Raw genomic sequence first — 12,729 nt, forward strand, 5'->3', positions numbered from 1 at the left:
TAGAGAACCCTGACTAATACATGGGTCCAATAATTATTTGTGGGTGAATAAACAAGTGAAAAGAAGCTCACATACAAAGTTGTATCCCTTCCTTACACGTCCCCAAACCTGTCCATCTTCTTCATAACATCCTGAGACACTCTCACTCTGTCTGTATTTCAGGGACAGCACTTGAGATTTTGGCCACCTGGGCCCTTCCCAAACCACACTCCTCATTCCATACCTGGGACAACTTTCCCTTTGTGCCAAATCTGCCCTTGATGTCTTCCCTATGAGCAAGAACCAAGTCCTGGTTCATACTAGGAAGATTTTATTCTCATTAGCATAAGTGTGGCAACAGGGGGATATCCTGGCATCTTCTGGGAGTTGCTCTCATCCTAAGCATTATAAAAGAGTGTAATGGGGTGGATATTTTCATTGCAAGATCTTCTGCCCCTCAACATAGTTCCACTGAAGTAAGCACAATATCTCCCTTCACCTCCAGCATTTTTACCGACTGTGAGGGCAGGCGGTGGGCAAAGACGTAGGTGGACTTGTTATTCACAAACACCTAAGGAAAGAGATATACTGCTTGTGAGTTCAGAACAATTAGGCCTCCTCCTTCCCTTTCCTCTTTTCATTGCCTGTAAAAATTCTTTACTCCGTAAACGCAAAGCAGTTCAAATATCTCCTTCTCCAGGAAATCCTGCCATGACATTGCAGTAGGGAATCATCCCCCAGTGTCCACTTCCTTGCCTCCAGAGCTCCCCATCCCTGCTTTACCCTGATGACAGTGGGCCTGCACTTCTCCCTCCACATTCCTGATTGTCCATGAGAGCAAGAGACATATGGGATTCAACTCTGAATCTCTGCTTGCACAGCAAACATGGTAGTGCTCAAAAAGTGTGTTCAGTGATTTTCAAAAGTTGTGTTCAATGATTTTCCTCCGGGATGGGACTTCTGCCATGCATAGGAGATATGTTCTTGGCCCTGAAGCACGGAGGACTGGGGGAGAATTGGCCTGTGACATGAGTGTCTTCGATGAGATATGGTGGCCAATAGGGATTGAGAGATTTGATGTTTGAGCTGCAACTACAAACCTGGCACACTTTTGTTGAGAAGACAAGACAGGCATCAGACTTGGAGGTAAGCTTTTGTGGTTGAGCCCTATGAGGAGGAAAGGACGTGGTCGGACACGGAATCAAATTGGTCTGTTGAGATCAGATCAGAGCTGGACTCTGTGTGTTTCTCCACAGCAGCCCCACCGCTGCCACGGTGCTCCACGCCCCTCACCCCTTAGCGCCCACACACCTGGTATTCATTCTCCAGCACCAAAAATCGAAGCTCAAACGGCTGCCCTGGCACAAAGGGGTCAGAAGATGCTTTCTCTTCCTCCCTCCATCCCCCTTCCTGGAAGCTGTTCATCACCACCACGGTGTTCGTGTAGACTCAGAAATGGAATGCGATGTCGCCACCTTCCTCAGGACACACGTAGAAATTCACCACAAATTCTGGGTTCCCTCTGCAGGGACAAGAAGGTGGCTCCCTCAGTCAGGCCTTTACTACAGAAAACAGAACCTCCTCAGGGACAAGTACAGCCCTTCTCTCTCTTCCCCTCCCACCTCCATGTCAGAAACATCTACCTTTCTCACTTTGACATCACACAAACACACACAAAGGAAATCCCACCTGCAGTGTAATCTCACACTTTTGCATGAGTCACCTCAGTGCATTCTGGTGATTAAAGAATCTTGAACTGTTTCCAGTGAGTGTCCCCAATACATGCGAAAAACTAACGCTCTCCCCTTGTGCTTCACCCGCCATCACACGTAAACTGGGATCTACTCACCCACAGAGAAACAAGATCTGCCTTCCCCTTCACCATACAACCCACACTCAGGGAAACAGACTGTCGGTAGGGGTTCGGCTATGGAAGAGATGGATGCATCAGTGAGTGAAAGGCCAGTGTTTTCTCTCCCACACTGTTGCCCAGGCAGAATCAGGACATATAACATGGTTTTCTCTTGCAGCTCAGAGACATTAGCACACCTCCAACAAGGAGACACTCATCTGAGTCCAGACATGCGCTTAGAGGCACAGATACACATATTACATACAAACACTTCCAAATCCAGAGGAAAAAATAGGCAAAAAGACATACAATTGTACAAATCCAATCATTCTCATGATACACATACACATTCTCTTTCCCATCCTCTACCAATATTCATTCAATGATTTGCGCCCAGGTGACCTGGCACAAGAAGAAGAGGTGATCAGATTCCTTCTTCCCATCCTTCATACCAAGGATTCCACAGTCTCCAGTTGAGACTTTCTTCCCTGTTGAAACCAATTATCTGCGAATCTGTCTGGAGAAGGTGCCCTATAAATGCTGTTAGGAGGTGGGTCATCCCTGACCCTTTCTCTCAGTCTGTAGCGCCCTGCCCCCTATTCTTTTGGAATTCGTGACTCCAAAAGTGTGTTCAGTCTGCATTACCCAAAGTCCACCGTGATAACAAGAAGCAGCTTCTCATAGTACTGGAGATGCTGATATGCCTTATCTAATCACAGTTCTAGGTGTCAGAGTCAATGTACAAATCTACGATAAGCCACAATGACACAATTATAACAAAGAGCTCCCTGGCTATCCTGCTTCATAAAGTTGGTGCCCATCCCATGCAGCTGACTTTTTCTCTGACATGAAATCTATTCCAGAATCTTTACTGGCAATTTTCCTATTCACCCTAGATTTGGAGGAACACACCACCCAGATAAGAGTCCCGTCTCTGCCATTGTGGGACCTTGTTACAGAAATTTAACCTCTGCTAAACCCAAACTTCTTATATATAAAATATTTGATGAACATAATCCCAAATCAGAGGGTTGTTAGTAAAGCAATCAGAAGGATCCTTCTATCTATCTATTCGTCCATCTATCCATTCATTGGACAATTCCTTATTGAGTGAGTAATAAGTGGAAAAAAGAGACAAAACTCCTACTCCACGGAGCTTACATTCCAGTTGGAAAAGACATGCAGTAATTTTAAAAGTATAATACGTAAGCAAAATATATAATGTATCACAAGGGGGTAAGAGTGTCCTTATGTTTGTCTAACATATATAACACCAGGATTCTTAGCTGTACTTACTTAGTAGACTGGCTAAGGACAAGAATGTCTACACCATTCTTCCCGAAGCCTAACAATTTTATTTCAAACCCAAGTTGACCAAATTTTAGATACAGCCTTGCTCCCCAACTGGTCCTACAAACTTTTTAACAGACAAATTATTTGAGCTTCTCTAGAAAGTGACTGTTGTTCTGCTCTTGACATGACTCCTAGAAGCCGTGATGGCCAGTGTTCCATTGCTGTATTGCATAGAGTGGGAGATGTGGGCTTTAAAAATATGAAATTGTCCTTACTTCTTACACCAACATTCAGTTTTGACTGAGAAACCCTCAACTTAACCCCTGGAAGGCAACTAAGTGAGAGATTTTCAGGAAAGTGAGATATTTGATTATATGTTCATTAAAACTGTGAGGGAGGCAGCACAGCATGAGCATTAGTACCACAGGCTGTGGACGCCACCTGTGTGGCCCTCATCTCCAAGCCCCGTGGCCGTGTGACCTTGATCATGTTATTGCCTAACATCTCTGTGCTGTCAGCTCAACAACATAAAAGTCTCTGTGATGTTTCTTTGGTACGAGATAAAATAAATTCACATAACAAAGCATTTGAAACAATCCGTCACAAAGTTTTATATGTGTGTTCTATGTGAGTGCTAAATACTTGTATGTACATTACTGCCTTAATTCCGATCCCAAGGAAAACACTGTTTCTAAGTTTTCTCTCCCCTCCTCATAATGCTCATTTAAATCCCTAAGGAACTTATGCACACTCCTACTCACTGTACATGCATAGGTGTGCTCTACTCACACACACAGAGCCATGAAGACAAATGTACAGCCTCACCTCCTTGCACTCATGCACACACTCCCTTATCCCAGTCAGTGGTCCACCTCCCACACAAGGTCACAGTGTCTCAATAGAATTCACTCTCAGTCAGATACTGTCAAATGCTGACATTGGTCCAGGCTCAACACATGATTCCCCACAAGGATTCCATATAATATATCCCCAGGGTCTCTCTCTTCCACACACAACTCTCAGTAAAACGTTCCAAATAGAAACGCACATATTTTCATCTTACACAATTTCCCACGTTTTCCTCTGACATTGTTGTGTCTTCCTCAGGGCAGGTCTTCCAAACTGTGTCTAGTTGCATGTGTGAATCTCTTGGAGTTACAGAATATAAGACTCCTGGCAGCCCCACCCTCTGGCTTTGTTCTTGTTTCTAAGCCTCAAAGTTTCCCAGGGGTGGGGGTGTGTGTGTGTGTCAGAAATAGACTCAGTCAAACTATGCCTATGGACCTGTCCTTGAGCAGGTTGTGTCTGTGATACAGCAGGAACTTCAGTGAGAGAAATGCCCAGGAAAGAAGCAGTAGCAGAGGAAATGCAGGAATAGAGGTGATGGAGTGAGGAGGTGAGTGGATCTAAAATCCAGCCTACATGCCTCTTACCAAGTCTTTACCCCACAGGCAGAATCCACTTAAAAGGTGCACATTCTTCTAATTTGCACAATGGCAAAGAGTTGGTGATACTGGTGTTACACAACCAAACTTGGGTCCACTTGCCTGCCTTGCAGCAAAGCCAACTTACTGATACTGGGTTGTGATGAAGTATAAAGTTTACTGCAGGTGCCAAGCAAGGAGAATGGGCAGCTCATGCTCAAAAGGCATGAACTCCCCGATGGCTTCCAGGGAAGGGTTTTAAAAGGCAGTATTTGCGGTGAGAGTGCAGGGTGCATGATTTTTTTCTGATTGTTGGTAGTGAGGTAACAGGGTGATGTTTCTGGAATCTTAATCATCAACCTTCTGGTTCCAACCACTCTGGGATCTACTTTCTTGTGGTCCATGGAGTCACCATCCTCCACCTGGGTGGGGATCTTACTTCCTGCAGAACAACTCAAAGATATGCATCAGATTGTTACATATATCACTTGATGAGGAACTAGGACTCTGTTTTATTTCTGAACTGTTGTTTAAGCCATCATTACTTTTCTTGCTCAACTGCTCCTCCTTTGTGTCTGCATTCCCTCACTTCCCCAATTAGCAACTGCTTGAGTCTGCTCTTTGGAACTCAGAGAAGGCCTAGGAGATTAAAGCCTTTTTCTGTAACAAGAAACAGGGAACATGGAGGGGCTTTTGTACCTGGGAGGGCCCTGCAGGATCCTTCTTGATTTCAAACCCCCCACCACCACCTTTTCTTTCATAATCCTCAACCCTGAGAGGAACAGGTGTGGGACAAGAAAGGGAATAATGTTTTCAGTAGAGAGGTTAATCATAAACTCGACAGGGAAACTAGGTTTCAGGGGGACTCAGTTTCAATCCCCATTCCTGTCCCAAATCTCTGAGGGAATGGGGCAATGACGGCTCTGAGCTACTTCCTGCTAAAACTGCATAATCCTATGGCAATTTGGCGAATGGACAATGAGCTGGAAATATTCCCAAGTTCCAAGTCTTGGATCTGACTCTAGCATGATTAAGACCTTATTCTCTTGGCCAACCTTTTAGTGCAACAGACCCAATTAGAAGTAGGAGAGGGGCTTCCCTGGTGGCGCAGTGGTTGAGAATCTGCCTGCCAATGCAGGGGACACGGGTTCGAGCCCTGGTCTGGGAAGATCCCACATGCCGCGGAGCAACTGAGCCCGTGAGCCACAACTACTGAGCCTGTGCGTCTGGAGCCTGTGCTCCGCCAACAAGAGAGGCCGCGATAGTGAGAGGCCTGCGCACCGTGATGAAGAGTGGCCCCCCGCTCACCGCAACTAGAGAAAGCCCTCGCACAGAAACGAAGACCCAACACAGCCAAAAATAAATAAATAAATAAATTTTAAAACCACCAGCTTAAAAATAATGATAATAAAAAAAAAAAAAAAAAAAAAAAAAAAAAAAAGAAGTAGGAGAAGGACTGACAACTGGAACTTTAACAAGCCTAGGAAATAGACCTCATTCCTTGAGGAATTCAGGAAGATAAGCCTGAAAACCATTCTGAACCGGGCACTTCTGTTATAGTCAGGCAGCCAGCTGCCTAATTTTATCTAAGTAGATTTTAACTTCAGATGTGGTATTAATATATACATAATAAGAACTACTGGCCACTACAAATATGTCTCCTTTTTCTGCTAAAATCTAATTTAAAGTAATTGTACTATGTACTACTGTTCTGACTAAAGACTCTAGTACCTTCTGCTGGAAGGTTATGTCTTGAGCCTTCTTGTTTGCTACTATTCCCAAAGTAAGAAAAAAATTAATAGCTATAAGAGGAGACCTTGAGACCATAAGGTTGCAGCTGGCAGCAGACACTGCTCTGAGAACAACTGGTGTCATCCTGAGTCTGACACAGTCAAGGAAATTCAAGTTCTCAGTAAAATAGGAATGTGTCTAAAATCACATCCACAATGGCCAACCAGCTCCACCTTGGATGCCTGAACCACAGTCACTCCATTTTGCCATTTTGACTTTTAAATGCATTCTCATGTTCAATGGCCAAAGCAGATGTACAATGAATGTTCAATAGGCCCCAAACAGGCTGCTCCTCTGGTGTGTGTGTGTGTGTGTGTGTGTGTGTGTCTATATATATATATATTTGCCTAGTTATCCACATTTGGGGAAAACTAATCAGACATAGTGAACAAGCTCAGAGATATTCTCTAGCTAGCTTCTTTTTTTTTTTTTAATTAATTAATTTATTTTTTTATTTTTGGCTGTGTTGGGTCTTCGTTTCTGTGTGAGGGCTTTCTCTAGTTGCGGCAAGCGGGGGCCACTCTTCATCGCGGTGCGCGGGCCTCTCACTATCGCGGCCTCTCTTGTTGCGGAGCATAGACTCCAGACGCGCAGGCTCAGTAGTTGTGGCTCACGGGCCTAGCTGCTCCGTGGCATGTGGGATCTTCCCAGACCAGGGCCCGAACCTGTGTCCCCTGCATTAGCAGGCAGATTCTCAACCACTGCGCCACCAGGGAAGCCCGCTCAGAGATATTCTAATGGGGAAACATTTCATAGGCTATACCTTTTATAAATATACAGAGTTGTCACAGAAACATTATACATGTGTTTCTTTTTTTGTTTTGTTTTTGTTTTTTAAATTTATTTATTTATGACTGTGTTGGGTCTTCATTTCTGTGCAAGGGCTTTCTCTAGTTGTGGCAAGTGGGGGCCACTCTTCCTCGCGGTGCACGGGGTCTCTCACTGTAGTGGCCTCTCTTGTTGCGGAGCACAGGCTCCAGACGCGCAGGTTCAGCAGTTGTGGCTCATGGGCCTAGTTGCTCCGCAGCATGTGGGATCTTCCCAGACCAGGGCTCGAACCCGTGTCTCCTGCATTAGCAGGCAGATTCTCAACCACTGTGCCACCAGGGAAGCCCTATACATGTGTTTTTAACAGTAGACTTAAAGCAAGCAGTGATTACATGCCATGAGTAGTTATAGTCTGTGACAACTTCACTAGAGAATTTTCTTTCCATCTTAAACATTGGGAGCAACAGTATGGTTAGAGGTAAAACAGTAACTTTCAATGTTATAAGGAGACAAACATTTGGTAAACAGTTCAATTAAATTAGTAGACTGGCTCTCACAGGCTGGGTCCAGGTTCTTGGGTCAGCTGCCGACCACTGCTGTAGTCTACTTCTCGTCCTGGTATGGGTATCAGTTGGGGTCAGCAGCTCTTTCCATAGACGAGTCCAATGCAGAGGCCCTTCTTTCTTGGGTAATATGAATTCAAGAGTCAATTCCCTTCAATTCTGATGCACATGTGCTAGTTAAGAGTACTTGATGTAGGTCCTTTTGTCTTGATTGGAGACAGTCCTTTAAATGATGCCTTTTCCAGTATGCACAGTCTCATGGTTACAGGTCACAGGGTATCCGATCTTCATCCAAACACAGATTGCTGTGATCAGCTTCAGAAGTAAATTTAAGGTGTCCTTTAAGAATTCAATTAAACTTTACAATAATGTAACATAACAAGAAGGAGCTATCTGGGATGTGAGTCTTAGACAGTTAATACAGACCGCAATTAACCAAATCAAAATTTAATATCCACTGAAACATAATCTTTTTCTCTCTAAAATTACCCTCGTTTCTATCAAATATAGCAAAATTAAGGCTCATTTGTGTGTAAAGTAAGTCTGGTTTCAATACAATTGGCCTGATTTTTATATATGTGTAATTGATGACATAGGCTCTTTTAAATTAGCTAGGCTTTAACTTTTTATAAGGAATCTCTGAGTGAGCTCTTAAAAGGACTCTCAAGGCCAGGAAAGCCATGCCAAGGGCTTGCCACAGATTCCACCTGTACTATCTATAGATTTGGGTGAATTCTTCTATTCTCAGGGACATCAGGATATCTTGAGATTTCTGCACCTGTCAGGAGGTGACCTTCCTTATTCACCTGAGAAGACTGCTGGGAACCTAAGGGCTTCCAATTCAGGAGGGATCAGCAGAGAGAAAAGATGAATGTTCCAATTCTGCCTACAGGGTATAGTTTACCAAGTTGCTATAAATCATAATTAGCTTGAGGGATAAGGTTTCCTTGTATCTCGAAAACAGATTAAAAACCAGTAATATTTAAGACAAAACCCATAAAAATTATAACCATACTCACCACTTCCCTCAGTCCTATGTAATTAACTTTTTTCTTAACAGTTTTATGAAGACATCGTGATTTGTTAGAATTCTCTAATTTCTTAACTACTTCAAAATTGTGATCTGAAACTTATCAGAAACTTGTGCTTGTCAAAAAGTCCTATGAATATTCTTCAAGATGAAGCACTGTTTCACAAAAATGTCAGAGTACAAAAATAATTGCCTATAAATGACAAAAACTTTAAAAGTCATGGTTAAAGATCTGATTACAATGCAATTGACAAAGAAACCTGGTTACTGTTGTGACATACAACATTTTAACTAGAATTATGACGGATAACATTATACCAGAACATACCAGATTTTTTTTTTTAATTAATTTATTTATTTATGGCTGTGGTGGGTCTTCGTTTCTGTGCGAGGGCTTCCTCTAGTTGTGGCAAGCGGGGGCCACTCTTCATCGCGATGCGCGGGCCTCTCACTATCGCGGCCTCTCCTGTTGCGGAGCACAGGCTCCAGACGCGCAGGCTCAGCAGTTGTGGCTCACGGGCCCAGCCGCTCCGCGGCATGCGGGATCCTCCCAGACCAGGGCTCAAACCCGTGTGCCCTGCACTGGCAGGCAGATTCTCAACCACTGCGCCACCAGGGAAGCCCCCAGATTTTTTTTTTTGTAGAATTTAAGTAGATGTTAAATTTTTTTTAGCATCTTCATTGGAGTATATAATTGCTTTACGATGTTGTGTTAGTTTCTGCTGTATAACAAAGTGAATCAGCTATATGTATACATATATCCCCATTACCCTCCCTCTTGCGTCTCCCTCCCACCCTCCCTATCCCACCCCTCTCGGTGGTCACAAAGCACCGAGCTGATCTCCCTGTGCAATGCAACTGCTTCCCACTAGCTATCTATTTTACATTTGGTAGTGTATATATGTCAATGCTACTCTCTCACTTCGTCCCAGCTTACCCATCCCACTCCCCATAACCTCAACTCCCTTCTCTACGTCTGCGTCTTTATCCCTGTCCTGCCCCTAGGTTCTTCATGACCTTTTTTTTTTCTTTTTTCAGATTCCATATATATATTTTAGCATACGGTATTTGTTTTTCTCTTTCTGACTTACTTCACTCTGTATGACAGACTCTAGGTCCATCCACCTCACTACAAATAACTGTTTCGTTCCTTTTTATGGCTGAGTAATATTCCATTGTATATATGTGCCACGTCTTCTTTATCCATTCATCTGTTGATGGACACTTCAGTTGCTTCCATGTCCTGGCTATTGTAAATAGAACTGCGATGAACATTTTGGTACATGACTCTTTTTCAATTATGGTTTTCTCAGGATATATGCCCAGCAGTGGGATTGCTGGGTCGTATGGTAGTTCTATTTTTAGTTTTTTAAGGAACGTCCATATTGTTCTCCATAGTGGCTGTATCAATTTACATTCCCACCAACAGTGCAAGAGGGTTCCCTTTTCTCCACACCCTCTCCAGCATTTATTGTTTGTAGATTTTTTGATGATGGCCATTCTAACTGGTGTGAGGTGACATCTCATTGTAGTTTTGATTTGCATTTCTCTAATGATTAATGATGTTGAGCATTCTTTCATGTGTTTGTTGGCAATCTGTGTATCTTCTTTGGAGAAATGTCTATTTAGGTCTTCTGCCCATTTTTGGATTGGGTTTTTTTTTAATACTGAGCTGCATGAGCTGCTTGTAAGTTTTGGAGATTAATCCTTTCTCGCTTGCTTCATTTGCAAATATTTTCTCCCATTCTGAGGGTTGTCTTTTCGTCTTGTTTATGGTTTCCTTTGCTGTGCAAAAGCTTTTAAGTTTCATTAGGTCCCATTTGTTTATTTTTGTTTTTATTTCCATTTCTCTAGGAGGTGGGTCAAAAAGGATCTTGCTGTGATTTTTGTCATAGAGTGTTCCTCGTATGTTTTCCTCTAAGAGTTTTATAGTGTCTGGCCTTACGTTTAGCTCTTTAATCCATTTTGAGTTTGTTTTTTTCTATGGTGTTAGGAAGTGTTCTAATTTCATTCTTTTACATGTAGCTGTCCAGTTTTCCTAGCACCACTTATTGAAGGGGCTGTCTTTTCTCCATTGTGTATTCTTGCCCCCTTTATCAAAGATAAAGTGACCCATATATATAGAATCTTAAAAAAAAAAAAAGGTTCTGAAGAACCTAGGTGCAGGACAGGAATAAAGACGCAGACATAGAGAATGGACTTGAGGACACGGAGAGGGGAAAGGGTAAGCTGGGATGAAGTGAGAGAGTGGCATGGACATATATACACTACCAAATGTAAAACAGATAGCTAGTGGGAAGCAGCCGCATAGCACAGGGAGATCAGCTTGCTGCTTTGTGTCCACCTAGAGGGGTGGGATAGGGAGGGTGGGAGGGAGACGCAAGAGGGAGGACATATGGGGATATATGTATATGTATAGCTGATTCACTTTGTTATACAGTAGAAACTAACACAACATTGTAAAGCAATTATACTCCAATAAAAATGTTTAAAAAAAAAAGATATGTGTGTGGGTTTATCTCTGGGCTTTCTATCTTGTTCCATTGATCTATATTTCTGTTTTTGTGCCAGTACCAAACTGTCTTGATTACTGTAGCTTTGTAGTATAGTCTGAAATCAGGGAGCCTGATTCCTCCAGCTCCGTTTTTCTTTCTGAAGATTGTTTTGGCTATTCGGGGTCTTTTTTGTTTCCATACAAATTGTGCAATTTTTTGTTTGAGTTCTGTGAAAAATGCCATTTGCAGTTTGATAGGGATTGCAAAGAATCTGTAGATTGCTTTGGGGAGTATAGTCATTTTCACAATGTTGATTCTTCCAATCCAAGAACATGGTATATCTCTCCATCTGTATCCTCTTTAATTTCTTTCATCAGTGTCTTATAATTTTATGCATATAGGTGTTTTGTCTCCTTAGGTAGGTTTATTCCTAAGTATTTTACTCTTTTTGTTGCAATGGTAAATGGGAGTGTTTCCTTAATTTCTCTTTCAGATTTTTTATCATTAGTGCATAGGAATGCAAGAGATTTCTGTGCATTAATTTTGTATCCTGCTACTTTACCAAATTCATTGCTTAGCTCCAGTAGTTTTCTGGTAGCATCTTTAGGATTCTCAATGTATAGTATCATGTCATCTGCAAACAGTAACAGCTTAACTTCTTATTTTCTGATTTGGATTCCTTTTCTTCTCTGATTGCTGTGGCTAAAATATCCAAAACTATGTTGAATAATAGTGGTGAGAGTGGGCATCCTTCTCTTGTTCCTGATTTTAGAGGAAATGGTTTAAGTTTTTCACCATTGAGAACGATGTTGGCTGTGGGTTTGTCATATATTGGCCTTTATTATGTTAAGTTCCCTCTATACCTACATTCTGGAGAGTTTTTCTCATAAATGGGTGTTGAATTTTGTCAAAAGCTTTTTCTGCATCTATTCAGATTATCATATGGTTTTTATCCTTCAGTTTGTTAATACAGGGTATCACATTGATTGATTTGCATATATTGAAGAATCTTTGCATTCCTGGGATAAACCCCACTTGATCATGGTGTATGATTCTTTTAATGTGCTGTTGGATTCTAGCTGTTAGTATTTTGTTGAGGATTTTTGCATCTGTGTTCATCAGTGATATTGGTCTGTAGTTTTCTCTTTTTGTGACATCTTTGGTTTTGGTATCAGGGTGATTGTGGCCTCGTAGAATGAGTTTGGGAGTGTTCCTCCCTCTGCTATATTCTGGAAGAGTTTAAGAAGGATAGGTGTTAGCTCTTCTCTAAATGTTTGATAGAATTTGCCTGTCAAGCCGTCTGGTCCTGGGCTTTTGTTTGTTGGAAGAATTTTCATCATAGTTTCAATTTCAGTGCTTGTGATTGGTCTGTTTATGTATTCTATTTCTTCCTGGTTCAGTCTTGGAAGGTTGTACTTTTCTAGGAATTTGTCCATTTCTTCCAGGTTTTCCATTTTATTGGCACAGAGTTGCTTGAGGTGGTCTCTCATGATCCTTTGTATTTCTGCAGTGTCAGTTGTTACTTCTCTTTTTT

At 42.2% G+C, this 12,729-nt stretch overlaps 1 protein-coding gene across 1 annotated transcript in view; it reads right to left on the bottom strand.

Annotated features, from left to right (window-relative positions):
* Positions 1 to 436: 436 nt before the first annotated feature.
* LOC118885452 (placental protein 13-like) overlaps positions 437 to 12,729 on the bottom strand; it is a 36,054-nt gene continuing 23,761 nt past the window's right edge. The window contains 3 exon segments of the mRNA XM_036834088.1: positions 437 to 550; positions 1,291 to 1,499; positions 1,825 to 1,906. Coding sequence (XP_036689983.1) covers positions 437 to 550; positions 1,291 to 1,499; positions 1,825 to 1,906 — 405 coding nt within the window.

Source organism: Balaenoptera musculus, chromosome 19 (assembly GCF_009873245.2).
Source record: "Balaenoptera musculus isolate JJ_BM4_2016_0621 chromosome 19, mBalMus1.pri.v3, whole genome shotgun sequence".
NCBI lineage: Eukaryota > Metazoa > Chordata > Mammalia > Artiodactyla > Balaenopteridae > Balaenoptera > Balaenoptera musculus.